At 51.6% G+C, this 27,365-nt stretch overlaps 1 protein-coding gene across 1 annotated transcript; it reads right to left on the minus strand.

The window, feature by feature from the left end:
• Nucleotides 1-5,448: 5,448 nt before the first annotated feature.
• On the minus strand, nucleotides 5,449-18,479 carry LOC146764613 (EF-hand and coiled-coil domain-containing protein 1-like). Its single transcript, XM_085564054.1, has 6 exons — nucleotides 18,391-18,479; nucleotides 15,345-16,002; nucleotides 15,224-15,313; nucleotides 9,945-9,978; nucleotides 7,428-7,535; nucleotides 5,449-5,549 (listed from the first exon to the last, which is right to left on the minus strand). The coding sequence occupies exons 1-6, from the start codon at nucleotides 18,477-18,479 to the stop codon at nucleotides 5,449-5,451; spliced, it is 1,080 nt and encodes a 359-aa protein (XP_085420180.1).
• Between the last annotated feature and the right edge of the window lie 8,886 nt (nucleotides 18,480-27,365).

The raw sequence follows: 27,365 nt of genomic DNA on the forward strand, positions 1-27,365 counted from the left end.
AAGTGTGTGTGGTTGGCAGGATTGCTGGGGATAAATCTCTGCAGAGCTAAAAAAAATGTGTGCACCATCCCTGGTGGCTGGATTTAAATAGGCACAGGAATTTTGGAAAGATAAGGACATGATAGCAGAGAACAAAGTAAAAATTGGCTGAAAATAAAAGGCGGAAAGGCTAAAGGAGTGATTTGTGCACATTTGGGGGTTTATTTGTCTTGCATGCAAAGCAAAATCAGAAGGTTCCAAGTGCCTGAAAGATTGGAAATGTGGAATGTCCTCCATAGCAGAGTGTTGGACCTCTGGATCCTTAAAACAATTTTATTGTGCTGGAACAGTGGCAGTTTGAGCTGGTGCCTCTGGCGGATCCTGAACAAAGAACCTTTGGGCTTTTATACTCTCCCAGCTGAAGTGTGATAGTCTGGGGCCTTCCTGCTGTGTCTGAGTGGCCGGTCACTGGCTGGCACCACAGGTCCCCAGGTCCTCTGCTGAGCCATCCCTCTCCTGCAGTCAAGTTTAGTCTGTCACTTTTGGCTTTTCTCTCTGATCCACCATCAGGACCACAAGAGCACATCGTCCTGAGGATGTAAAAATGCCTGTTCTTGCTGGAACGTTGCTGTTGCGTGACACCCTGCAGGCAGAGCGGGCAGCTGTAGGGATGTTGACTCCTTTGCCTGGTGCCAGCCCTGCTGCATGCATCAGAGCTCCTGGGTGTTGGTGCTCGCTGGGATTTGGCCTGGCACCCCTGGGAGTTACAAAGCATCTTCAAGGAATCCCCACAGGTTAAACCACATGATTTAGCCTGGGATTTTAAGTTGTTTCTCAACTTGAAGAGGGCCTAAACAAGTCTGTAAAAGGCCTAAACAAGTGTCCTATGAATTCTCTCCCTGGCAAGTTCAGTTCCGCCCCCGAATGCCCCTCAGCGTTCTCAAGGCAGTGGCAGGAGCCGGGTGCTGACCCGGAGCCCCGCTGGGCAGGGAGAGCGCGGCACAGAGCGAGCCCTTGGCGCCCGGGATGGCCACAGGCCCGGGAGAGCCGGGCGGGCAGCGCCAGGGCCCCGCTCAGGGCCCCCCGGGCTCCTCTGGCATCGGTTCCGTCCCCTCGGGCGCTGAGCGGTGCCGGTGCCGCCGCTCTGCCTGCGGGGCTGTCTGTGCCCGGCCCCGATGGAGGCAGGGCCGCGGCTGTGGCCCCTGGGCTCGGGGTGCCGCCTGCCCGGCGCTCAGCACCGCCCGTGCCGTGCCCGTGCAGCGCGACCCGGCGGGGCAGCTCCGCCTCGGCCCCTCGCCACAGCCGTCCCGGCACGGCGGCTGCCCCTGGGCCGCGGCAGCCCCGAGCCGGACTGTTATGAACAAAACAGCCTGGCTGGGACACTTGGCTGGAACTAAGTACTGACATTGAAATGTTAATTAGCTAATCGCTCCTGGGAATCACCTACACCCCCACCCAAACTAGGACTAGGATGCAAAATAATCCAGTGGAATCATGGGAGGGAGTTTTGAGGATGAAAAACACCCCAAAATGAAAAAGAGGGGCACAGTGGAGGGGGCTGGATGGGTGTGCTGCTTGGGGAAAAGGGAAGCCCATCCCTAGTCTGTGTTTGACCTGTCACCATGACCTGCTGAGGACCAGATTGGACTGGGCTGTGGGAAGCAGGCACAAGGAAAACAAACACTCTTCCTGGTGTTACCAGGAGGGAAGGAGAGGGATAGCTGCTGCTGGACTTTGGCAGCAGGCTCTGCACATTCTCCCACCCTTTGGCTACCAGTGTGCCAGGAGGAAAGGAGAGGGGATGGTCTGCTGGTTGGGACTACAGATACAGGCTGGACACATCTTCACCTCTGGCTACCAGCGTGCCACGGAGACTCCAGGGACAGACTCTGCGGGACTTCGTGCCCCTCAGCTACTGGAAAAAGCTACAACACCCCCCTGCCGAGCTGACTTTTTAATAAAGAGCTGAACACTAATAAAGGCATAAAACCTGTTCATTTCAGTCCTGTGCTCAGCAGAGACCCCCAGCACCCTGCACACCTTGGCAGAGATCCCAACCCCCCTGCATGCCTCACATAGGATTCCAAATCTCATGCATGCCTTCAAGTGGACCCCAGTGCCCTCCATGCCTCAGAGGGAACCTAAAATATCCCTGTGTGTCTCACAAGGGACCCGAGCCTCTCGTGCACCTTATGGGGTCTCCAAAGCCCCCATGTGCCTTATGGAGAAGCCCAGGCCAGCAATGCCAATTGTTTTGCCCTGGAAATCAAGTGTTGGTGCTGCTGTGTTTTTGTGCCTCTGGGGCTGTTCATCAGCCCTATCAGGCCCCAAGGACACACAGCCCTTCCCTTCCCTTTCCTTCTGGCCCTTGCCCAGAAGAGCAGACCCTGTGCAGCACCCTGGATTGGTGGTGGCCCATCAATTAGGTCCTACCAAGTGTGTGTTAACTGGGGAGGAGCTTTGTTTTGCCTGCTGGCATTGCTGCTCAGGCTGTGTCTCTGGAGATGTTCTTGAGGGCTTCCCTCTTTTCCTGAACATGCCACTGGAGGATGTCCAGGCCCAGATGATCCCACTGAAGGAGATGTGCCCTCAGCCCCGGGACGCTCAGCATGGGCTCCCCCAGCCCCTCGGGGCCCCGCCACAGGTCACAGCAGCCCCTGCCTGGCTCCTGCCTGCCCTCACCGTGGGCATCCACGGCTGCTCCTGGCCATGGAGCTCAGCCAGGGCTGGTGCCGGCTGGGCTTTGCTGGTGGTACCACCCAGACACTGGGGTGACAGCTCCATCTCTTTATTGAAATGCAAGAAGGGCAGACAGGGGGAGGGGGGTCACCTACAGTGTTGTTTAGAGGGCAGAGCCAGGGGGCTCAGGGGCAGAGGAAGGGCCATGTTGGCCTCAGTTGGGGCTGGAGGGTTCTGGGCTGATCCTGGGATTGCCAGAATAACTCGGGAATGGGCTGGGATGGGACAGAGGGAGATCAAAAATGGATGAGGGCAGCTTGGGGATACCCATGGGGAGAGGAAGAAGCAGTGGGATCTAGAGGGTGATAAGAGGTTTCCTCGTAGATGGTTGTTCTGGGGTCCTCTTCTCAGAACTTCTAGAAAGGGCTGACCACATCCTTACTACTGCCAAAGTTGCTGCATCGCTGTCTGGGTGTGAGATGTAGCCACTGTCTTTCATCTCCTGTCCAGAAGCGTGACTGTGCAAAGAGAGAAATGGCTGAGGCCCCCAGCTGCCAGTGGCACACAGGGACCCTCCTGCACAGCAGGGCCCAGAGCTGGCAAGGCTCCCCAGCACGGCTGGAGCGGCTGGCACACCTTGGCCCAGCTGGACAGCTGCCCCTCGAGGCCCCGGCGAGCAGGGGACGGCTCTGGGCAGGCTCCCTGGCCAGGAGCGGGCCCCAGAGCGCCTCTGCCTTTCAGGGGCCATCTCGTCCCCGCTCTTTCTCCTCCCCACCTTGCTGTGCCTCTGCCCTGTGCCCCTGGGGCTGCTCCTGGCCAGGCAGCCTCAGGGGGAGCCAGCACTGGCTGCAGCCCCAGCGGCCCCCCAGGACAAGGCCCAGCAATGAAGAGGCCAAGGAAAGCACTGGGCAGCAGCAGAACCCTCAGCAGAGTTCTTTGCACAGCCATGGACTGGCCACAACTCCACTGCAGCCTCACTGGGAATCTTCCCTGACTATCAGCAGCCTTTAAAGGAAGCTCTTGGAGAATGAGATCAGCAAAACACTCACCATTTTCTCATGCAGAAATACCAGATTCCAGCAGAGCACATCATCAGGCCAAGTGCTGCAGCAGCCACAATGGCCACCAACTTCATCAAACAAGATGTTCCCCAGCAGAAATCTCTTCTCATGCTTTTCCAGATTTTGTCGGCACGTGTTGAGGTGCCAGCTGCATCTTGGGAGCAATGGGAAGAGTGAGCCATTGCTATGCTGCACTGCTGAGCTGGCAGCACGGTGGATATGGCCAGCACATTCTCCCTCTCTGTTTCCCCCAGAGCTGGGGCCTGCAGGCACCTTGCCGCCTCTTGGCACAGGACTGCTCAGTGCCCAAAGCCCTGAGCCTGCATGCCATAATTCCTCTCTGCTGTGCTCTTCTGCTCCCAGCAATACTTGTCAAAGAGGTGGATAAAGACAAGGAAAATGCCCAGAGTTTTGGAGCTGCTCCAAAACTCCACCCTTCAGTAAACAGCTGCCTCTCTGCATCTCCCCAGAGAGCAGGAAATTGCAGGCATCTAAGGCCCATGGCGCAATTTGAGCTCCTTATCAGCTGGTGCCAAATGCCTTCCTGCAGAGGCTGGGGAGAAGCTGCAGCCAGCCCAGGCTGGTAAACAGCCCTGCAGGTCCTGAGAGCAGCAGCGGGGCAGCAAGGCTGCCATGGATCCGTTCCCACTGTCCCGGGCACGGCCTGTCCAGATGTGCAGGGAAGGGTCCCAGCTGCTGAGTCCAAGGGGAAGGGGGAGGGAAATGCACCCACCATGCTGTCTCTCCAGCCACGCAATTCAGGGTGCGGCTGTAGGGCACAACTGCTCTATGGCACAGGAGCAAAGTGTCAAGAGCAGGGACAAGGAATAAGGAGAGGTCTTCTGTATGATTGCTAACTGCGTTTATTGCCAGGAGAGTCAGTGACAGAAACACACAAATGCAGGCTGCGGGAGGGTTTTTAAACAGGAGAGGGTACAGAGCTTTAACCAACTGGGAGAATCCTGGGGAGGAGCACAAGGCGGGGATTACAATGTTTAAACCAATAGGGAATTAGAGGGGAGGGAAACAATTGAAACAAACCAATGGAGCCTCGAAGGATACAAAAAGGACAGGGAAGTTTCTGGAGAAAGGGGCAATTATGAGAAGGGATTGACATTCAGTGGCACGAGGAACAGGGAACATTCGGCTACAAAGGGCAGGTCTTTGGGAAGTTGGACAACCAGGGCAAAACCAACAACACAAGGGGAAAGGAACAATCCATTAAGGATAAAATATGCTATAGCAACACAAAAGTGGGAGGTTTATAGAACCGAGCATTGAAACAGAATTGCAATTGAAAACACAATAGAAACAACACCTCAAGACCTCAGTGCTCAAGAGAAGAGCTACAGACACCACCACACTGGATATATCTATATCTATATCTATATCTATATCTATATCTATATCTATATCTATATCTATATCTATATCTATATCTATATCTATATCTATATCTATATCTATATCTATATCTATATCTATATCTAATTTATATATCTATATCTGTATCAATCTAATCTATGTCTATAATCAAGTCACTTCAGCTTTAAATAAAATCTCTTCATTTATCCTTTTCCTATGAATTGTGGTTAGAAAGAAGTTTTATTTTATACAGATACATTTAGTAAAGACAGTAAATAACAGATGCTTTTAAGGTGTCTAATACAGGAACTGCAGCAAATTCCTCCCTGATTTCCATTCATGAGTGCCTGCTGTCAGGGAGGGATCAGAAGTTCCTGTCTAGAGGGTGGGAGCAGATGTATGCGCCCTTTTCCAGGATCTGCTTTGCAGCTTTTTTAATGGAGCCATCCAGGTTTTCATCGGCACCTATGGTGAAAGAGATAGAAGTCAACTAAGGCACCGTAAAGAGCTGTTGTAAATCTCTTTCAAGATGTCTTTTTGAATACAAATATAAACGTAATGCCAGGAAGATACTGAACATTCTCTTCTGAAAAAGACTGATTATTACAGAGTGAGCTTCAGAGAGCCAATGTCCAACTGGTCAGTACTTCCCAAAGAGTCCAAATCCCTAATTTCCATCGGTTACTTGTCAGGAATATATACAGAAAAGATAGATTTTATATTCCTCAATAAAGAACCCTGGAAGTTTGCTTCAGCTATGAAGTGAAGAGAGTCTTCTCAACAGGTTCCGAGGCTGCTTCTTCTTTGAACTAAAAGCAGAGCAAAACTCTTCTGTTGGTCACATCAAGCCAACATAAGTTTCATGAGTCTGTGAAAGACATAGGAGTGTAAATATTATTTCATATTATTGTACTTACTGTTTTCTAATTCAGCCATGGGGTAAATAGGCCATAATTCACTTTATCAAATAACTGGAATAAGCTCTGGAAAATAAGGTTTTTTTCAAACTTTCAAGTTTTCAACTTTTTCAAACTTTCAAGTTTTAAAAAAGGGAAGGAATTCCGTAAAGAAAACGATGTAGAAAAAAAGACTGTAATTTAAACTTCTCAGAGCCCTTTGATAATCCAGCCCTAAACCCCCGTCATGTGCAGTGCAGCATTGATGGTCCCTTTGAGCCCAGAACTGCCAAGAGTCAGGGCCGGGATGAGCCTTCACCCCAAACTGGCTCCAAGACTGAGTGGGAATCAATCCAGAACAGAGCTCACACAAAGAGCAAAGCCTCAAGGCCAAAGCCAAACCTTCATCAGGTTGGATTTCTTTAAACACGGAACGGGAACAAATTTACTTGTGCGGTAAAATCACTGTTACCATGAAACTTTACATGAGCTACTAAATAAGCAGTGTCCTCTCCTGAACTGTGTTGCCCAAATACTGTTGAGAACTTGCTGTGCCTCTGCCCTGTGCCCCTGGGGCTGCTCCTGGCCAGGCAGCCTCAGGGGGAGCCAGCACTGGCTGCAGCCCCAGCGGCCCCCCAGGACAAGGCCCAGCAATGAAGAGGCCAAGGAAAGCACTGGGCAGCAGCAGAACCCTCAGCAGAGTTCTTTGCACAGCCATGGACTGGCCACAGCTCCACTGCAGCATGACTACAAGTTCAGTACCAGTGCTATGAGCAGAGTTACAAGAAAACTGTGGAGAAAAATGAACTACTGACTGCTCTCGTACAGCTTCCGAATGCCAAGATAGCAGCCCATCAGCACAAGTGGCACAGTGAACAGTGTCACCACCGTGCCTATCATGCAGGACCTGTGCACATGCTGGGGGCAGACAATTCTTGGGATGCGCACTGGATCCAGGACATATATTCCTGTTTCAGTGATAACGTCTGTGCGAGCAATGGGGAGCGTGAGCCCGCGCTGTGCTGCACTGCTGAGCTGGCAGCACGGTGGATACGGCCAGGACGTTCTCTGTTTGCCCAGAGCTGGGGCCTGCAGGCACCTTGCCGCCCCTTGGCACAGGCTGTGCCCCCCAACAAAGCCCAGCAGGCCGGCAGGAGAGCCCGGGGCCAGCGCAGCTGCTTGGGCCGTCGCTGCTTGGAGGGACAGGGGCCAAACCCATCCCTGAGCAGCCCCTGCCAGCCCTGGCCCTCCCTGCCCTGTGACAGCTCCCCCAGCCCCAGGGGACAGAGTCAGGCCCTGTCAGGACACACTGGAGCCTTGCTCTCCCTCTCCGGCCTTTCCCCATCCTGGGCACCCCGTGCAGCCACTCCCAGGTTTCAGGATGTGGCTCCCACAGAGGGACCCCACCAGGACTGCTCAGGCTGGCTGAGCCTGGCACAGCAATCACCTTCTGTGGCACTGTCTGGCATCTCCCTCATTCGTGCATCGGGGGCTGGCATGGAGCCATTGCTTCCTCCAGAGAGTGCTGCGTTCAGCAAAGCCCTGTGGTCCATCTCTGGAGAAAGGAAAAGGGTCAGCTGGATCAGGTGTAACCATTCCCCACTGGGGAGGTGGCATCCTCAGGATGCAATACTTGTCAAAGACATGGATAAGGGTCAGGAAGAGGCCAAGGCTCTTGGGGCTGCCACAGGACCCACTGTTTTACAAACAGCGCCCTGCCTGAACTGCCTGGAGGCCAGGAAATTGCCGGGGATTGCAAGCCCGTGGTGCAGTTGGGGCTCCCTGTACCAAATGCCTTCCTGCAGAGGCTGGGGAGAAGCTGCAGCCAGCCCAGGCTGGGAAACAGCCCTGCAGGCTGTGAGAGCAGCAGCGGGGCAGCGAGGCTGCCATGGATCCCTTCCCACTGTGCTGGGCAGGGACTGTCCAGATGTGCAGGGAAAGGTCCCAGCTGCTGAGTCCCAGGGAAAGGCTGAGGGAAATGCACCCACCACGGCGTCTCTCCAGATCACTCAGGATTTGTTCCAGATGTTTGGATTCCTCCAGGGACTTACTCTCTCCTGTAGGTTTGTTCTTTCTTCTCAGGGGACCTTAAGAGAAATATTTCCATTTTCCAGGAATGGATTGCACAAAACCAGAGCTCAGCCTGTGGGGTGAGCAAGGACACATTACTCACCCCTGCAATGGGAGCTGGACTTGTGTGCAGCATCCAGCCGTGGAGTAGGGAAAGTCCTCCCTGCAGCCCCACCTGTAATGACCAGGAGCACAAAGCAGGGAGAAATTGATAGATTTTAATTAAGACTGAAAGTAGCTGGATTGGGCTTTGTTGGCTTTTTTTTTTTTGATCACATAGAGTTGATCAGCAACTAATGCTACTTGACCTTTGCCAAATACTGAGGACAAGGAAACAATATCTGGAAAGTAGATTTTAATACCTAGCTATGCATTCACTTTTCAAACTACTCACTATTATGTTATTGCACAAGTTTCTGTATACCTGTAATGTCATCACTATGGTCTGTACTTAGGAGTCAAGAAGTTTGCTGAAAAAGATTTCCAATGAAGTTGTGTTCAGACGAAGAGGGCAGGGAGCAGCTGGGGGTGTTCTGGGGCTCTCCTCTTTGTAGTTTTCATTCTTCCTGGGACCTCAGACTGGTGACTTCATGGCTGCTGCTGATTTCCTTTCCCTTTTTTAGATGCAAATGGTGAAAGTGTCTTTGACCTGCCTTGCTGGACATTGTGAAGAGAACAGTCATCTACTGCAAGTGGAAGTGTCACAGGTGGAGCAGGGTTCTGTGAGTGCTGAGTATCAAATCAGACCTGGTCAGACCTGGTCAGAGCTGCCAGAACAATCGGTTCATGCTGCCCTTCCCTGCTCTGCCTGTTCCACGCTATTTCATGACAGAGTAATGGAACTGCTGTTAAGTGTGTCACTCGAGCCAGGATAGCAGAACCAGCAGAAGCCAGCCCCAGAATTAATGGGGCTCTGCAGAGGAGCCCCAGACTATTAATCAGTCTGCCTGCAGAACTGGCTCCAACTCTGAACTCTTGTGACCACACTCTGAAGAAAACATCCTTCCAATATTTCTTATAGGCACTTCTGACGGAGACACTGCATCTGCTTGTGCAGGTAAGAATCCAAAAGTTCTGACTTCAGGAAAAACCCTGTGGTGGTGCACATCCAGCAAATGCTATCAGCACATCCTGACTGCACATGCAGTAGAAGAAGCAGCAGCATTGTACACGTGGGTTTGTTTAGCTGAGCTCCCCTACACTTTAAATAGAGTGCTATCCATAACTATAGTTAATGGCACACCGGTGCCATACCTTGCTCCTTAAAGCCTCCCTGTAACTCAACTTTATAAAAAAAAGTTAATGCCAAGGCTGAATGAACAACTGCGGTCTCGGTCCAGCAGTGGAGGGGTGACAAACACTGACTGTGAAAAACTGCATTGCCTTGTTTGTTCATCAAGAGTGTGAAATTAGGGTAGAGGAAAAGGGTGGGGGTCAGGGTATAGAACTTGCAGGATTAGGCAAGGCTAGGTAACTGCAAGCAAATACTGTAAAACAATGTGATAACTATATATGGAAACAAAAAAAAATAGATCTTGCAGGACTGGCTGGAACTGATAACCTCAAGTGGAGGAGACCCATCACCCCTCTTGTGAAATCAACTGTTGCCAGCACAACTCAGAGAAGATACGAAACAGAAAAGTATAAAAAGGGACTGAAGAGAAGGAAGGGTGTCAGCCCTTGGCGGAGCGGAGACTCCCCAGCTGCACCCAGCACTGTTTGCTTGCTATTGCTTGCTGTAATTAATAAAATTATTAATTTAACTTAAAAGGCTGAATCAAATTATTCGTCTCAATTTATAACAAATTTGGTGCCGTGACTCGGATCGGAACACCTGGAGAGGGGGCCTCGCTAAGGAGGCGCCCCACTGCCTTTGCTTTAACAGTGGCCTTACGGGGACACTCCTCCCCGGACTCCGACCGATGAACCTAAAATCCGATAGCAAGCAAAGAACTGCCAGCGACCCCCTTAATCTTTGTGCACGAAGCCCCGGGCAAAGACACCGGATGGTGTAAGTATTTTCCGAAGGACCTGGTGTCCGGAGGAGGCCTGTTCTGGGAGAACAGGACCGCCTGGTCGGGGGTCGGGAATCCTGCAGTGTGACGAGTGTGGTGTATGAGAGGGGGGCCGGCAGCTCGGACTCCCCAGGCAAGTGCGGACCTCATAGTAGTGCGGTTCCCATATCCGGCGACGGACTGGGCCACGAATTGAGGGAAGCAAGTGTGTGTGTGTTAGAAGGCACTCCAGAAAATGGGTCAGAGGAAAAGCAAGCCTGCTGAACCCATGGGTGGGGGAATCCCTGTAAAACTTCCCCATATTTCAGAGAATAGTCCATTAGGCTCAATGATTAAATACTGGAATGCCTTTCCTTCTAGGAAGGGAAAAGATAAAGAAAAAATGGCTCATTACTGCATGGAAGTTTGGGGGGGGAAACAAATAAGAGGGGATCAGTTATATTGGCCGATATTTGGGTCTTTTGAGGATTGGATCTGTCAGGCCTTAAATATTTACATTAATTCAAAAGAACCCCTTAATTTAGAAAAAAGTAAATATGCAGTCCTCTAGATAAGAGGATAGACAAGGACAAAATTATTTGCTCTCAATATCAAGAGGAAGAAAAAGAGGCCAAAAGAAATTGAATTACCCCCAGGTATCCCCCCTCCCTATATACCGCCACCACCACCCTCTCTTCCATTGCCACCTCCACCGCCACAACCTTTATACCCCCCGCCCCCGGATCCTTTGCTAGTAGACCACCCGGGTCCCTCGGCACCCACCCAAGAATTATCGGAGGATGAGGGTCCAGAAGGTGAAAGGTTGGAGGAAAGTATCCCTGAGGGTTCTCGGCGAGTAACCCGAAGCCAGACCCGACAAAAGGGAAAGCAAGAATTGGCTATATTTCCCCTTAGGGAGCATGGAATGGGAATGGTGCCTAACCCAAATGCAGCGCAACCAGGACAGCCTGCCCAGATTCTAGGAATAGGGTACATATCCGTCCCATTAAACTCGGGGAATGCTAGGGAATTTAAAAAGGAACTCGGAAATTTGTTAGAAGATCCTTTAGGGGTGGTGGAGCGGTTGGATCATTTTTTGGGACCTAATATTTATACTTGGGAGGAGATGCAATCCATGTTAGGGATTTTGTTTTCTGCAGAAGAAAGGAGAATGATTAGGGAAACGGGCATGAGAATCTGGGATGATGAACATCAGCAGGGACCATTAGCAGATACTAAATGGCCCCTACAGAATCCCCAGTGGAATAATCAAGACCCGTTACACCATACCCATATGGGCGATTTGCGAAATATAATAATACAGGGAATAAGGAAGGCTGTCCCTCATGGACAGAATGTACAAAAGGCATTCAAGGAACAACAGAAAAAGGATGAAGATCAACTGAGTTGTTGGAGAGGCTGAGAAAAGCCTTTCAGTTATATTCAGGAGTGGACCCTAACACTCCTGAAGGGGAGACACTGTTGAAAGTTCATTTTGTGGTAAACTCATGGATGGATATTAGAAAGAAGTTGGAAAAGTTAGAAGGGAGGCAAGCGAGGGGGCTGGATGAGTTACTGCGGGAGGCTCAGAAGGTTTATGTTAGGAGGGAGGATGAGAACTACAAGAAGCAGTCTAAGATTATGTTAGCAGCTGTAAGGGAAGGACAGAGGCAATCTCCCCAAAGAAGGGGTGGTGGCCACCCAGGAGGTTTGAGGGGAGCTGGTCGGCAGGTGAATGAAGGAAGACAAGGTAGAGGAGATAGGATTGTTTGCTTTTACTGGGGGAAAAAGGGACATATGAAGCGGGAATGCCGACAAAGGATGGCTGATGAAGAGCAGTTTAAGGAAGATTAGGGGTGTCAGGGGCTCTATCTGCTGGGGACAAGAGAAAGAACAGAACCCCTGGTAAAATTAAAAATAGGTCCCCAGAAGCAAGAATATGAGTTCCTTGTGGACTCAGGGGCGGAAAGACCGAGTATCCGGACCCTTCCCCAAGGGTGTAAGATTTCATCTGAAATAATACAAGTGATTAGAGCCAAAGGGAAACCCTTTGGAGTACCTGTAATCAAGGATGTCCTTTTAGAAAGTAACTCCAAATTAGTAATTGAGTAATTTTTATTAGTTCCAAAAGCAGATTATAATTTACTGAGAAGAGATTTGATAGTTAAATTTGGGATAGGGATAGAGATTAGCAAGGGAGAACTAACAGTAAAATTGTGTCCTCTCCAGGCTGAGGATGAGAAAAAGATTAATTCAGAGGTTTGGTACTCCCCTAATAGTACAGGAAAATTAAACATTGAACCCTTTGAAGTAACTATTAGGAACCCGGAGATACCTGTCAGAATTAAGCAATATCCTATACCTAAGGAGGGGAGGCAAGGACTGAAACCAAAAAAAAAAAAATTTAGATGGACAGTCCTTCCCCAGAGATTTACAAAATCCCCAAATCTGTTTGGATAAGTTTTAGAACAAATACTGGCAAGTTATTCTTTAGGGGAAGGGACAGTGTTATTACAATATGTGGATGATTTATTAATTGCAAAAAAAAACCCCAAACGAACAAACAAACAAAAAAACCCCAACACATACAACAAAACAAAACAAAACAAAAAAAAAAAACAAAACAGTAGCATATCTCTCCAAACTCCTTGATCCCATTAGCCAGCCACTGCTCTTCTGATAGAGGAAGCTGGGAAGATAACCTTTGGAAGTGAGCTAAAAGTCTTATCTCCCCATAACATTCATGGAGTTTTGCAACAGAAGGCCGACAAATAGATAACGGATGCCAGATTCCTAACGTATGAAGGCATCCTAGTCTCCTCTCCTAAGTTAAGAAACCACGGGCCTGAAAAACCCGGCCCAGTGTTTTTTTATATAAAGAACCAATTACAGAACTAACACATGTTTACCTCCAACAGATAAAGGAACAAACAAAAATAAAGCCAGATCATGAGGAAGAAAAACTAAAAGAAGAAGCTCAATTATATGTAGACAAGTTCTCTCGAGTTCTGAAAAAAAAAAAAATTAAAAAAAAAAAATCGGGTATGCTATAATAGATGAGAAAACATTTAAGACAGTAGAATCTGGTCCCCTTAGCCCCAGCTGGTCAGCCCAAGCATGCAAATTATATGCTGTGCTTAAAGCTCTAAATTTATTGAAAGGAAAAAGTGGGACTATTTTTACTAATTCTAAATATGCCTATGAAGTAGTTCCTACTTTTAGTAAAATCTGAGAAGAAAGAAAACCACAAGAACTGTGATACGGACGGCCGAGAAAGAGTGGACGCATGCCAGTCGAGTTAAAAGTCCAGCCACCATGGATGACCAGTGGAAAGTAGACAGCCAGCCTAGGAATTTGAAGGTTACCATTAAGAAAAATCTAGGAACTCTGTGTGCATCATTTAAGTCGGTTGCAAAGGAGAACAAAAAGGGATATAATTACCTACTTATTAGTAATTTTTTAGTAGTTTATAATAAGGTAGATTATACTTATTATCCTTTTGTGTGTGTTAGTAATTATTTTAATGATTATTTGATAATTTGTAATAAGGTAGATTGTGATTGTTGTCCTTTCAGGTGCTTTGCATGTAAAATTTGCCAAGAACGGTGGCAGGTCCATTGCCAAGGGGGGAGGCCGCCAACTGGGGTCTGAACAGAAATTGTGTTAAAATCAAGAAAATTGAAAAATCAGTAGATTTGTTTCGAGTCTGAGGACTGGTAAAAAATATACACCAAAGGAGTGCATCAGGAAACTTTTGTTTCCATACTAACGAACCCACTCCATTTGTTGCCCAAATTCTAAAAAGGTGTTGTCAGAGGGAACTAAAGGGGGTCCCGTGCGACCCACCCCCGGTCAAAGATAAAAATTGGGAACAGTATGAAGTTAGGCGGGAGCAGGGGAAAGGACGCCCAGGCGAGTACCGCTGCTGCCGAGGAGATAATTCACCTCGCGGCTTGAAGCACCGGAGACAGCGAGCGAGGCAGAGGGGAAAAAGCCAGGTCCCCCCCAAATAGAATAATGCTGAAATGCTCCAACTATTGCCAACCGAGTACTAGGCTCCCCCAGACGACCGGTCTGATTGCCTCTGAAACACCAGAAAGGCAACAAACCCAAGAGGGGAAAACAAGATATTATGCAATAAAAACAAGGTCATAACCCCACCCTTATTGGAAAATAATATGTTAGTGCTTTGTACTGTATACCAAAGAGAGGGTTCCCCAGCTTTGCACCAACCCTTTAAGTAGACAATAACTGGAGTACATAGTAGAGTAATTCAGAGTCAGATAACATCCAGACCCCCTAGATTTACCCCACGATTATGCAAACTAGCCCCTGTAGAGCCCTGTTTTAATAACATAGGATTTTATATGCGTCCAGCATCAAACCCAGGGAAAGGGTATTGCAATTACCCTAGGGAATATTTCTGTAGGTACTGAGAGTGTAAAACAATAGCCTCAGATTGGCAAACAGCAGGAGATAAAATTGGAATAGCAAAAAGAAAATTGAAGGCAGCACACCTGATGCTGATCAAAGCCAAATATGAAACTCTCCCTAGAAATCCTGAAGTAGGAGAGACTTTAATTCTAGCCCACCAAGAAATAAAACGATTTGATGAACAAAATGGTAGAAGAAAAAAAAACGGGGGAATGTGAAAAACTGCATTGCCTTGTTTGTTCATCAAGAGTGTGAAATTAGGGTAGAGGAAAAGGGTGGGGGTCGGGGCATGGAACTTGCAAGATTAGGCAAGGCTAGGTAACCGCAAGCAAATACTGTAAAACAATGTGATAACTATGTATGGAAAAAAAAAGAAAGATCTTGCAGGACTGGCTGGAACTGGCTGGATAACCGCAGCAGAGGAGACCCATCACCCCTCTTGTGAAATCAACTGTTGCCAGCACAACGCAGAGAAGATACGAAAAAGGAAAGTATAAAAAGGGACTGAAGAGAAGGAAGGGTGTCACCCCATGGCAGAGCGCAGACTCCCCAGCTGCACCCAGCGCTGTTTGCTTGCTATCGCTTGCTGTAATTAATAAAATTATTAATTGATCTTAAAAGGCTGAATCAAATGATTCGCCTCAATTTATAGCACTGACTTTCCGAGAGCAGCATCTCTCCTGCAGCACTCGGGCCCGGCCGAGCCGCCCCCGGGAGGCCGGTGCAGAAGCCGGCCCGGACTCACCTGCAGCGCCAGGCACCGCGCCCCGCTGCTCTGCAGGGCGGCGCGCATGTGCTCCAGCAGCTCCTGCAGGTGCCGTTCTCCTCCCGCAGCCTGGCCATGCGCTCCTCGGCCGCTCCAGCGCCACCATCTCCTCGCAGCGCTCTCGGCAGCAGGGCCCCGGCGGCCGCCGCTCGGCGCTGCCCGCGGCTCCGCGGCCGGCGGGGTCGGCGCGGCGGCGGCGGCGGCGGCGGGGGCTGCGCAGGTGGATCTGGGTCTCGATGTGCTCGCTCTCCCGGCCCGGCGGCAGCCGCGGCCCCGCGCGGGTGCTGAAGTGGCCGCAGAGCCGCGCGTGGAACTGGCGGAAGGTGAGCTCGGCCGAGAGCCCGTCCCACAGCCCCGCGCACTCCTCGGGCTCCGCCGCCTCCTCCAGCCCCAGCACCCGGCACAGCGTGCGGCAGTCCTCGCCGGGGATGCGGCACGCCCCGGCGCGGCCCAGGCGCTGCAAGATCTCCTGCAGGTAGCGGTCCAGGCCGGTGGCCAGCACGGCGATCTCGTTCTCCACGCCGCGCTCCAGCCCGTAGTGGGAGGCGAGGGCGCTGACCAGCCACTGCGTGCGCCGGGCCGGCCGCCCGTAGGGGTCCCAGCCCTCCGGCGGCTCCATCGCGCCCGCCCGGCCCGCGGCGCTGCCCGAGCATCCCGAGCGCCCGCCCGGCCGAGCGCTCGGCCCCGGCCCGCGGCGGGGCGGGACGGGCGGGGCGGGGCCGCCGCCGCTCCAGTGCCGCTCGCCGAGCAGCGTCCGCCTTTGTCCGGCACCAAAAGGGATTCCGGCAAAGCGGCCCGGTGCCGCCCTGCTCCGTCTGGCTGCCGAGCCTGCGCCCCAGGTGCGTCTCTCATTTCTTAACTCCTTTCTCCCCTCTGCTTTCTCTTGAACGCAAGCAAGACAGCAGCATCGCACAATCCACTTGGACAAGTAAGGCTCGTGAACGAGTGAGTGCTTCCACTAAATTAAAAACCCAATGTGCTTGAAAGCCGACCTTCTGTTTGCTCAGACCTGCTCACCTCTGTCGATGAGCTGACTTTATGGTGTTGCTGTGTGGCTTTTCAGGGGTCTGGCATAGAGATGAGTAAGCATTAAACTCGCTCAAAGAAGCTGCCCAAAGCAGTGACTTTAGTCTCTCTTTGGCTGGCGAGTAGGACCGGCCTTGTTGAACGCAGTCAGCAGCACAAGCAGGGATCCTCCACCAGCACGGACATGCCACAAACCAGGATGGGCACCAGAGGGGACCGTGGCACCAGAGGGGACCGTGTCACCAGAGGGAACCATGGCACCAGCCGTGCCCCGCTACCATGAGCAGGGTGGCAAAGCCAGGTGCTGCTAACAGGCTGCATTAACAGGCCAGACAAGGCATCATGAGGAACCAGGTTTGAGTACCATCCAAGGAGTCCTGTCAAGAGCAAATAGTTTGAATATTCTCTCTAGGACAAAAAAAGAGCAAACCAAACCAGCTGATATGTGAGGAAAGTGAATTCAAGTTCACTTAAAGCGCTGCTCAATTCAGGGCTGGGTTTCTTTTGAGTGAACTGATGCTAATAAATATTTTCTTTCCTATGGTGGGGTTTCTCTGCAAACAGGCTTTGATGAGAAATTTCTGGCCCCATTTGGTTTTGCTCTTTTAAGATAAATCGAAAACCTGAGTAGCTTTGTTGAGGAATAAAGAATATTTTATAGCTCAGTTTATTCTCAGGAAGAGCCTTACATTTTAGCACAGGAGGAAGGTAAGGCAAAGGTTTAAAAGCTTTCCCCTCCTGGAGTGCCACATTCTCAGAGGAGTCTGTGAGGAGAAGTTCCCTCAACCAAGGCTAGGGCTCTTTGCCTCCTCTGCAGGCTCATTATTCTGGGAGTTCCACAAGCCTCAGCTGCCACTCTATTTTCCTCTGAATATTTCTTGTTGTGCAGTACACAGGGAGAATATTTTGTGCTAGGTTCCCCTCGGCTTTGAGAGAAGTCTCAGTAATTGTGGTGATTTTTATGTCCAGATTAACTTTTTATGAATAGTAAGGAAAAAGGAAGAAGTACTATGGAAAATTAATTGCTCAAAATGTGAGTGGCCCAACCACACTAAAAACAAAGTCTAAACTGAATAATATTTTTTTATTTTTTTCGCCTGATAGGTGGGGTAAAACATGCAATGCTAATAAAGCCTTTAAGAGATGCAGCCAGCAGCCAACTGTATGAAAATCTAAGTGGTAAAGGATGAAACAGAACAGGGAAGAATCTTCAGCCCTTCCTGTTGAAGGTAGAACAGTATGAAAAGTGACTGTGGCTGTTGTGCATAGGTAAGGGTGTTATTTGTAAAGGAGAGCAGGTGCCCCAAGCTGTTGGTGGCCCGTGCCCTGCCGTGGCTGGCCCACTTCCAGTCCTAGATGGACCAGGGCGGGGGGCTCGGGAGGGGAGGAGGTGGGGGGATCTCGGGAAGCTTCTGCATCACAACCGGTCTGGGGGGCCGTGGGGGAGGCACGGAGCGCTGGGGCTCTGCTTTCTTGGGCAGCTGCTGCTGCTGAGGCGATGTCTGAGAGCTGCCAGACCCGACGCTCTCTGGGCTCCCTGGGGGCGAGGGGGAGTCACGCCTTCTCGGCCGGGATGCTGGAGCTGCGGCAGCGCTGCTGTGGAGAGAGCAGTGGCTGAGGCCCCAGCTGCCAGTGGCACACAGGGACCCTCCTGCACAGCAGGGCCCAGAGCTGGCAAGGCTCCCCAGCACGGCTGGAGCGGCTGGCACACCTTGGCCCAGCTGGACAGCTGCCCCTCGAGGCCCCGGCGAGCAGGGGACGGCTCTGGGCAGGCTCCCTGGCCAGGAGCGGGCCCCAGAGCGCCTCTGCCTTTCAGGGGCCATCTCGTCCCCGCTCTTTCTCCTCCCCACCTTGCTGTGCCTCTGCCCTGTGCCCCTGGGGCTGCTCCTGGCCAGGCAGCCTCAGGGGGAGCCAGCACTGGCTGCAGCCCCAGCGGCCCCCCAGGACAAGGCCCAGCAATGAAGAGGCCAAGGAAAGCACTGGGCAGCAGCAGAACCCTCAGCAGAGTTCTTTGCACAGCCATGGACTGGCCACAACTCCACTGCAGCCTCACTGGGAATCTTCCCTGACTATCAGCAGCCTTTGAAGATGCTGGAGGGTAGAAATCCGCAACAACTTACTGTTTTTGTTCCTTCCACCACCGGAAACCGAAACAGAACAGGACCACAGAAAGTGGCACAGTGAACAGTGTCACCACCGTGCCTATCATGCAGGATCTGCGTACATGCTGGGGGCAGAAAACTCTTGGGGTGCTCGGTGGATTCAGGGCATCTGTACTGGACTTGCCAAGCATTTCTGTGGGAGCAATGGGGAGCGTGAGCCCGCGCTGTGCTGCACTGCTGAGCTGGCAGCACGGTGGATACGGCCAGGACGTTCTCTGTTTCCCCAGAGCTGGGGCCTGCAGGCACCTTGCCGCCCCTTGGCACAGGCTGTGCCACCCAACAAAGCCCAGCAGGCCGGCAGGAGAGCCCGGGGCCAGCGCAGCTGCTTGGGCCGTGGCTGCTTGGAGGGACAGGGGCCAAACCCATCCCTGAGCAGCCCCTGCCAGCCCTGGCCCTCCCTGCCCTGTGACAGCTCCCCCAGCCCCAGGGGACAGAGTCAGGCCCTGTCAGGACACACTGGAGCAATTACCTCCTGTGCCAGTGCCTGGAACTGCCTGCCCTCCTGCAGTAAAGGCTGGCACTAGGCCACTGCTTCTTTCTGGAACAGCCACCTTCTGTACAGACTTTTGGTTCATGGCTTGAGAAAGAAAAGGCACAGCTGGATGAGATGGGACTCTTCCCCATCGGGGAGGTGCCATCTTCATGACCCAATGCTGGTCAAAGTCATGGAGAATGATCAGGAAATCAGATGAACTTTTGGAAGTAGAAAGAACCTTCCCTTCTCCAAAACACCACCTCTCCTGATCTGCCTGGAGACCAGGAAATTGCAGGGGATGTCAGGGTGTGCATGGGCCATGGTGCAGTATGGGCTCCATGTCAGCTGGTGCCAAATGTCTTCCTGCAGAGGCTGGGGAGAAGCTGCAGCCAGCCCAGGCTGGGAAACAGCCCTGCAGGCCATGAGAGCAGCAGCGGGGCAGCGAGCTGCCATGGATCCCTTCCCACTGTGCCAGGCACAGCCTGTCCAGATGTGCAGGGAACACCCCTGGCTGCTGAGTCCCAGGGGAAGGGGGAGGGAAATGCACCCACCACGCTGTCTCTCCAGATCACTCAGCATTTGGTCCAGATGTTTGGCAGCCTCCAGGGATTTCCTGTCTCCTCTGCCTTGGTTCTTCTCTCTAGGAGGACCTTAACAGAAAGGTGTGGCACGTCTCCCTCAGGTTGGAGTGGCAGTGAGTGGCCCTGGGTGATTGGTGCCCTCCAAGGCATTCCCTCAGCTCTGCCTTCCACTCAGGAGCAGGGGCAGGGGGACCACGAGCCTGCGGTGGGCCCACACTGGGAAGGAAGGAGCTCCTTGCGGGGCAGTCAGGGGAGAAAGGACTCCCTGGAGCTGCCAGCAGCTCTAAACCCAGCCCCAGTGGAGGCCAGGGCTTGGCAGCAGCAGCAGGAGCAGCTCAGGCTCCCTGGGGCCGGCAAAGGAGCTGTGAAAGGCTCAGCCCCGGGGCACAGCCCGGGGCCTGGCCCCTTCCCTCTCTGCTCTTCTCTGGGGCTGCACAGAGCACACAGAAGGACACACTGACATTGCACATGAGTGGAAGATGGGCAGCTAAATGCTCCTTCCTCCCACTGACAGTGATCCTGTGGAATCACTGTTGGGCTCTAGAAGGGAGCAGGGCAAGTTTTACAGAATCTTTCAGCCCTGAGATAATGTTAAGGTAAATGGATCATGAGTGAGCTCTTGTCAGAATGACATTGATTATTCTTTTAGGAAAGACACACGGAGTACTTGCCTCCACCACGATCTAGATTCTCCAAACCATCATTCACCAGATTTTCCATATAAGCAATCTTATGATACCAATCTAGAAGGGAGCAAAGACCAGAACCAGTTCCTGATGTGCTGGGATCCCTCTCTGCCTGTGGGAACTGGGCACTGCAAGGGGTTCAGGTAAGGCCATTGGATCCAGATGTGAAAAGACACAGCCAAAGCTGCACAGGGGTCTGGGGAACTCAGGGCTGGCTCCTGGCCACTCTCCATTCTCTTTTCAGGCCCTGTGCAACATCCCTGGGAGGGGTGGCATGAGTACCCCAAGGGCCATGGGGCCCTCTCCCTCCCACAGAGGGAAACAACCCTAAAGTCCTGGGGATAAGTGCAGCATGTAGTGCCAGAACCATTCCTTCCCTCCTGCACTCCCTCTCTCCCTCCCTCTGTTGGAACTGCTCCCCCAGCCCAAGGGCTCATACCCAGGCCCTGTCGGGACACACTGGAGCCTTCATCTCCCCCTCTGCCCTTTCCCCACCATGGGCACCCCGTGCAGTCACTCCCGGGTTTTGGGATGTGTCTCCCATGGAGGGACCCCAGCAGGACTGCTCAGTACCCTGACTGCCCTGAGCATAACAATTCCTCTGGGCTGTGCCAGCCTTGTCCAGGTTGTGCCGGCTCTGCCAAGTAGCAGAGAGGGCAGCTCAAGGCTCAGCAGGGCTCAGGCCCAGAGGCACAGCAATTACCTCCTGTGACTGTGCCTGGCAGCACCTCCCTTCCTGCAGCAGAGGCTGCCAGTGAGCCACTGCTTCCTCTGGGAAACTCAGCCTTCAGCACAGCCTCTCCTTCCATTTCTAGAGGAAGGAAAAGGGACAGCTGGATCAGGTGGGGCTGTTCCCCAGTAGGAAGGTGGCATCTTCAGGAGGCAGTGAATGTCAAAGTAATGGTTAAGAATTAGGAAATCTCTAAAAACTATTTGGGTGGCCACAGCTCTCTGCTCTCCAAACAGGTGCCCTTTCTGATCAACCCAGAGAATGGGAAATTGCAGGGCATGTCAGACCCGTGCTGCAGTTTGGGCTCCCTGTCAGCTGGTGGCAAATGCCTTCCTGCAGAGGCTGGGGAGAAGCTGCAGCCAGCCCAGGCTGGGAAACAGCCCTGCAGCCCATGAGAGCAGCAGCGGGGCAGCGAGGCTGCCATGAATCTTTTCCAGCTGTGTCGGGCACAGCCTGTCCAGATGTGCAGGGAATGCCCCTGGCTGCTGAGTCCCAGGGGAAGCCTGAGAGAAATCACCCACCTTGTCCTGCCTGTTCCATTTCCTTCAGCATTTGCCTCATGTTTTCAGATGGCTCATGGTGCTTCTTGTATCCTGGAGCTTTTATGTTCCCTGTTGGAGGACCTTAGTGCAAAACATTTCCATTTCTCAGTGGATTTTACAAAACCAGTGCTCAGCCTGTGGAGTCAGCAGAGACACACTACTCACCCCTGCAATGGGAGCTGGGCTTGCGGGCAGTATCCATAAAAGGAGCTGGAGAAATCCTCCCTGCAGCCACACCTGTAACTCAACAGCCACAGGAGCTTCTGTCATCGCTGCAGATCTGCACAGGCAGCACTGAGCCCCAGGAGCAGTGAGGGGATGGCCCAGGGCCATGGCACACATGTGCATGGTTCTGCCCTGGCACCTGCAGCGATGCCCCCCTGGCCGAGCTCTGGGCTCTGAGCTGGCAGCTCTCGCAGGGGGAAAGGCCTTGACCTACCCTCACCATCTCCCAGAGGCTCAGTGATGGGGATGGGTTGGGAAGCTGCACCACCTTCACCAACTGGTTCAGCTGCAAGAAAGGCAGGACAGAACAGCTCCCGTGGTGCTGCAGGAGATCCTCAGGCTGCACCCAAGGCTCAGCCCCGGGGCACAGCCCTGGGCCCGGCCCCTTCCCTCTCTGCTCTTCTCTGGGGCTGCACAGAGCACACAGAAGGACACTCTGGCATTGCGCACAGGAGGAAGATGGACAGCTAAATGCTCCCTCCTACTGACAGCAATCCTGTGGGATAACTCAGGGCTTGAGAAAGGATCAGGGCAAATTTTCCTGAATCCATCAACCTTCAGAGGAACTTAGGACAGAAGGGAGCTCTTGCCAGATTGACACTGATTATTCTGTCAGGAAAGGTACATTGAGAACTTGCCTTCAGCATCTGGAAAGGTCTTGAAGTCGTCATTTACCAGCATTTCCAAATCACCCAAGTCATAATACCAATCTAGAAGGGAGCACAGATCAGACCCATTTCCATGGTGTGCTGGGATCCCCTTCTGCCTCATGGAACTGGGAACTGACAGGGGATCAGTAAGGCTGTGGGAGCCAGGTGGCAATGGACACAGCCAAAGCTGGAAAGAGACTTGGGAACTCTGGGCTGGCACCTGGTCACTGCCCACCCTCTTTGCAGACGCTGTGCAACATCCCTGGAGGGGTGGCTGGCACAGCCCAGGGCCCAGGGGGGCTCTCTCCCTCTATCAGAGGAAACCCTCCCTAAAGCTCAGGGGAAAACCATCCCCAGCGCTTCCCGGGGAGCAGGGAGCGCTGTCCTGGGAAAGGGCAGCCAGGCTGCCGGCTCACCTGCTCCCCGTGCTTGCAGCGGAGCAGCCTGGGCAGCCCTGGCAGGCAGGGCCACGGCCAGGAGGAGCAGGAGGAGGAGGCGCAGAGCAAGGGCCATGGTGCCTTGCCCTGTGCCAGTCCCACCGCTCTCGCTGCCACCACTGTCCTGAGGCCGCTGTCCCAATGTCAGCACCACTGCTGCCACCGCCGCTGCTGCCGCAGCAGTTGTGCTCCAGGACTGCCTGCTGGGGCCTTGTGGTGCTCTGCAACCACGGGGCTCTGGGACCTCTGTGACCTCAGAGCCTGCTGTGCCCTCAGCCTGCTGTGACCCCAGAGCCTGCTGTGACCTCATGGCCAGGCTGGAGTTGCCTGGGGAGTGGGTTCTGCCTTCTCTGGGAAGGAGCTCATCCTGCCAAGCAGCTCTGCCCAAAAGCTGTGACACAGTCCCAGCCCTGCTGATCTCACAGCTCGAGGCATGAAGGGATGGAGAGCAGCCCGGCCAAGAAGGATTTGGGGCTGCTGCTAGATGAGAGGCTGGACATGTGTCAGCCATGTGTATCCAAAGGAAAATGCCCAGCAGGTTGAAGGAGGTGATTGCACCGCTCTGCTCTGGTGAGACTCCACCTGCACTACTGTGGATGATGTTTTATATTGCTGGCCTGGGGTTTATGTACAAATGAGGAACGGAACAGGACTGCTGAGGAACACGTCTCGAGCTGTTTCTTTTCTAGCATCAGTCTCATTACATCGTTGTGACAATGGGTAGATGCCAGCAACTCACATGCCCGGCAGCAGACAAACAACTTAATTTTATAACATACTTTACAAGATTTTGACCAGTCATACAAAGCAAAAGCATACTGACAATAGATTTATCCAACCACTATAAGCACACATACCTTTTCTTAAAAAAATGCTTGCTTCTTTCCAATACAATACCTACTTGTATTTTAAGCCTTAAAACCCAATGTCCAGAGCTCCATTAGTAAGCTTAGAACTTCCTAATATTTTGCTAGATATACTTTTCTGTAGCTTAGGGAGTCATTCTAGCCACATGTTAATACACAGACCATTGTTCCATTTGTCCTAACTTTTCTGCTTCTTACATAATTTTTCTGCTGACAAATCTTAGTGCTTAGCTTTATTTGCAGTTTTGCTGTCTCTGAGGCCTGCCTTTTGCAGCTTTCCCAAAACCCTCTAATTTTAAAGATTCGCGCAATTTACAGCAACTTTGGTGAGCCAGAGAGAAGTTTGATAAGAGGATCCATGTTTAGCCCAAAAGAATTTTCTACCAAGGGCGTTGATATACAAACCAAGAAAGAAGGATGAATAAGAGAAACCTGCAACTGCCTATTACAATAAGTACTTTGCTTGTCTCTTGTGACCAATGAGTAAAGTGTAAAATTACACGCTTTGTAAGAATGTAGGAAAAGCATGCATGCTAGACTAAAAACAGGCTTTGAAGCCTTCTGGAAATCCATCTCTACCACGACAAGAGTACTGCATCCAGCTCTGGCTCCCAACACATGAAGGACATGGTTCTGTTGGGTCTAGTCCAGAAAAGGGACAAAATGCTGTGAGGGCTGGAGCCCTTCTGCTTTGGAGATAGGCTGGGAGAGCTGGGGCTGTTCCTCCTGGAAGAGAGAAGACTCCAGGGAGACCTGATTGCTGCCTTTCAGTACCTTCAGGGTAAAACTGATGGGACAGAATTTTTAGTAGGGCCCTTTGTGACCAGAGCGAGGGGGATTGGTTTTAATCTAAAAGACAGTCGATTCAGACTAGACAAAAGAAACCCATTCTTTAAAACTGTAGGCTTTGAAACCCTGGCACAGGTTGCCCAGAGAGGTGGACATCAACCCTGCAGACATTCGAGCTCGTGCTCTGAGCAGCCTGACCTAGTTAAAGGTGTCCCTGCTCACTGCAGGGCATGGGACGAGATGGCCTTTAAATGTCCTTTCCAACCCAAGCCATTCTGTGCTCCTGTGCAGCATCAAAGCAGTGCTGGATTAGTGCTGGGCTGATTATGCTGGCACCTGTATTTTGGTAGTTGTGCCATTTAGCAAATGGCCAAGAGAGGATTGATGGGCTGGGCAGTGAAGTCTGCAAATAACACACAGTGTGCTCAAGGAGAAACTGGAGAGGAACACGGTTTCCAGTTCAGACCAATGCCAGCATTTTGCTGCCCATTCCATGTTAAGAAATAAAGGAATGTCCTGAAAATCCCTTTCTTGTGTGGGTGTACTCTTGGCTGTATCAGTACTTGTGTTCTGTAGAACAGGTAAGTTGTTACAGCTTCTTACCCCATTTTATCACTGGATAAAACCCAAATACTGCATTGCTCCCTGTCTACTTTCTTCCAAGTCAAGGCAAATTTTGCTCATTATTGAGTGGGACATAATCATCTGTTCACAAGCAAATTCTTGTTGCCATTCACACCATGTTGATTTGCTCTAATCAGACTCCAACTAAGGCCTAACTCTCACTAGAATTAATGGTGATGCATTGTGAGGCAAAGTGTCAAGTAATTTGTCCTGGTGTCTGGCACTGCAGAGGGTTTTTCTGTACTTGAATGACATTTGGAGACAGCTGTAGTCTACCATACTTCTGGCATCGTAGGATTGAAGAAACAGCCTTTGAAACAAGATTTTATCCTTCCTTCCTCCTCCTCCTCCCAGGAATATTGATCTCTGAGGTCTAAGCTCTTCATCTGCCTCACAAACGTTGTTTTAATTCAGAACAGGCATCCAGGCAGTGAGCCACAAATAAGGACTGTGGTTGTGAATCTTGAAGCAGTACAGGTTTATATCACTAAAAGTAATAATCCGTTTCCAAGGTTAAGCCAAGCACTTCCCAAATAACTCCACCTAACCTCAGGGACGTTTCCACATGGATCACCATAAAAGTTGGCAGTGGAAGTTTCAGAAAGCATCACCCCCTTGTCAAAGCTTGGAGTGGGGAGTGAGTGTGTCATCAAAATTAAAAATGCAGCTTTCTGAGATCTTTATATTCCTAGAAAAATAGAATCAGAATTGTTCATATTTGGAGCATTAATTAATGAATGACAAATTGTCAATATCACTGCTTGGGGAACAAAAAAAAAAACCATAAATAAAAATAAGTTTACATGTAGATAATAAGTAAACCGTAATGCTAAGAGAAAAACCAGACCTGGCAAAACCAAAAGGCTGTTTCATCTGTCTCAATACAAAAAAACCACAATTGACTAGAATCAGAGATCCTCAAGGCCATTACTAGATACAGGAACTTCCAGGTATTGAGAAAAAAATGAAGGAAACGGTAGTGTGCAATTCACAGAGGTAACCTGGAATTTATTGGTGGACTTGTTGGAAAAATTTCTGAGAGCACACTGGAAAACCATAGGGACTGATCAGACAATGTGTAGGCATTTCCAGCAGTGTGAGGGATGTTTCTGGGACCAACTGCAGGGAAGAAAAGCAGCACACAGTTACAGGGACGATTTCTTTTCTGGCTGTAGAATTGATGACGGTCTGTCCCCATTGGGCTGGGGGAGCTGTCACAGGGCAGGGAGGGCCAGGGCTGGCAGGGGCTGCTCAGGGATGGGTTTGGCCCCTGTCCCTCCAAGCAGTGACGGCCCAAGCAGCTGCGCTGGCCCCGGGCTCTCCTGCCGGCCTGCTGGGCTTTGTTGGGTGGCACAGCCTGTGCCAAGGGGCGGCAAGGTGCCTGCAGGCCCCAGCTCTGGGCAAACAGAGAACGTCCTGGCCGTATCCACCGTGCTGCCAGCTCAGCAGTGCAGCACAGCGCGGGCTCACGCTCCCCATTGCTCCCACAGAAATGCTTGGCAAGTCCAGTACAAATGCCCCGAATCCACCGAGCACCCCAGGAATTGTCTGCCCCCAGCATGTGCACAGGTCCTGCATGATAGGCACGGTGGTGACACTGTTCACTGTGCCACTTGTGCTGATGGGCTTCTATCTTGGCATTCGGAAGCTGTACGAGAGCAGATGGTCAGTAGCTGATTTTTCTCTCCACTTTTCTTGTAGCTCTGCTCATAGCACTGGTAGCCTGACTCGTAGTCATGCTGCAGTGGAGCTGTTGCCAGTCCATGGCTGTGCAAAGAACTCTGCTGAGGGTTCTGCTGCTGCCCAGTGCTTTCCTTGGCCTCTTCATTGCTGGGCCTTGTCCTGGGGGGCCGCTGGGGCTGCAGCCAGTGCTGGCTCCCCCTGAGGCTGCCTGGCCAGGAGCAGCCCCAGGGGCACAGGGCAGAGGCACAGCAAGTTCTCAACAGTATTTGGGCAACACACATCAGGACAGGACACTGCTTTTTTAGTAGCTCATGTAAAGTTTCATGGTAACAGTGATGTTACCGCACAAGTAAATTTGTTCCCGTTCCGTGTTTAAAGAAATCCAACCTGATGAAGGTTTGGCTTTGGCCTTGAGATTTTGCTCTTTGTGTGAGCTCTGTTCTGGACTGATTCCCACTTAGTCTTGGAGCCAGTTTTGGGCGAAGGCTCATCCCAGCCCTGACCCTTGGCAGTTCTGGGCTCAAAGGGACCACCAAGGCTGCACTGCACATGACGGGGGTTCAGGGCTCCATTATCCAAGGACTTTGAGAAGTTTAAATAACTCTATTTTTACCACATCATTTTCTTCATGGAATTCCTGCCCTT

The sequence above is a fragment of the Lonchura striata genome, chromosome 32 (assembly GCF_050655825.1).
Source record: "Lonchura striata isolate lonStrDom1 chromosome 32, ASM5065582v1, whole genome shotgun sequence".
Lineage (NCBI taxonomy): Eukaryota > Metazoa > Chordata > Aves > Passeriformes > Estrildidae > Lonchura > Lonchura striata.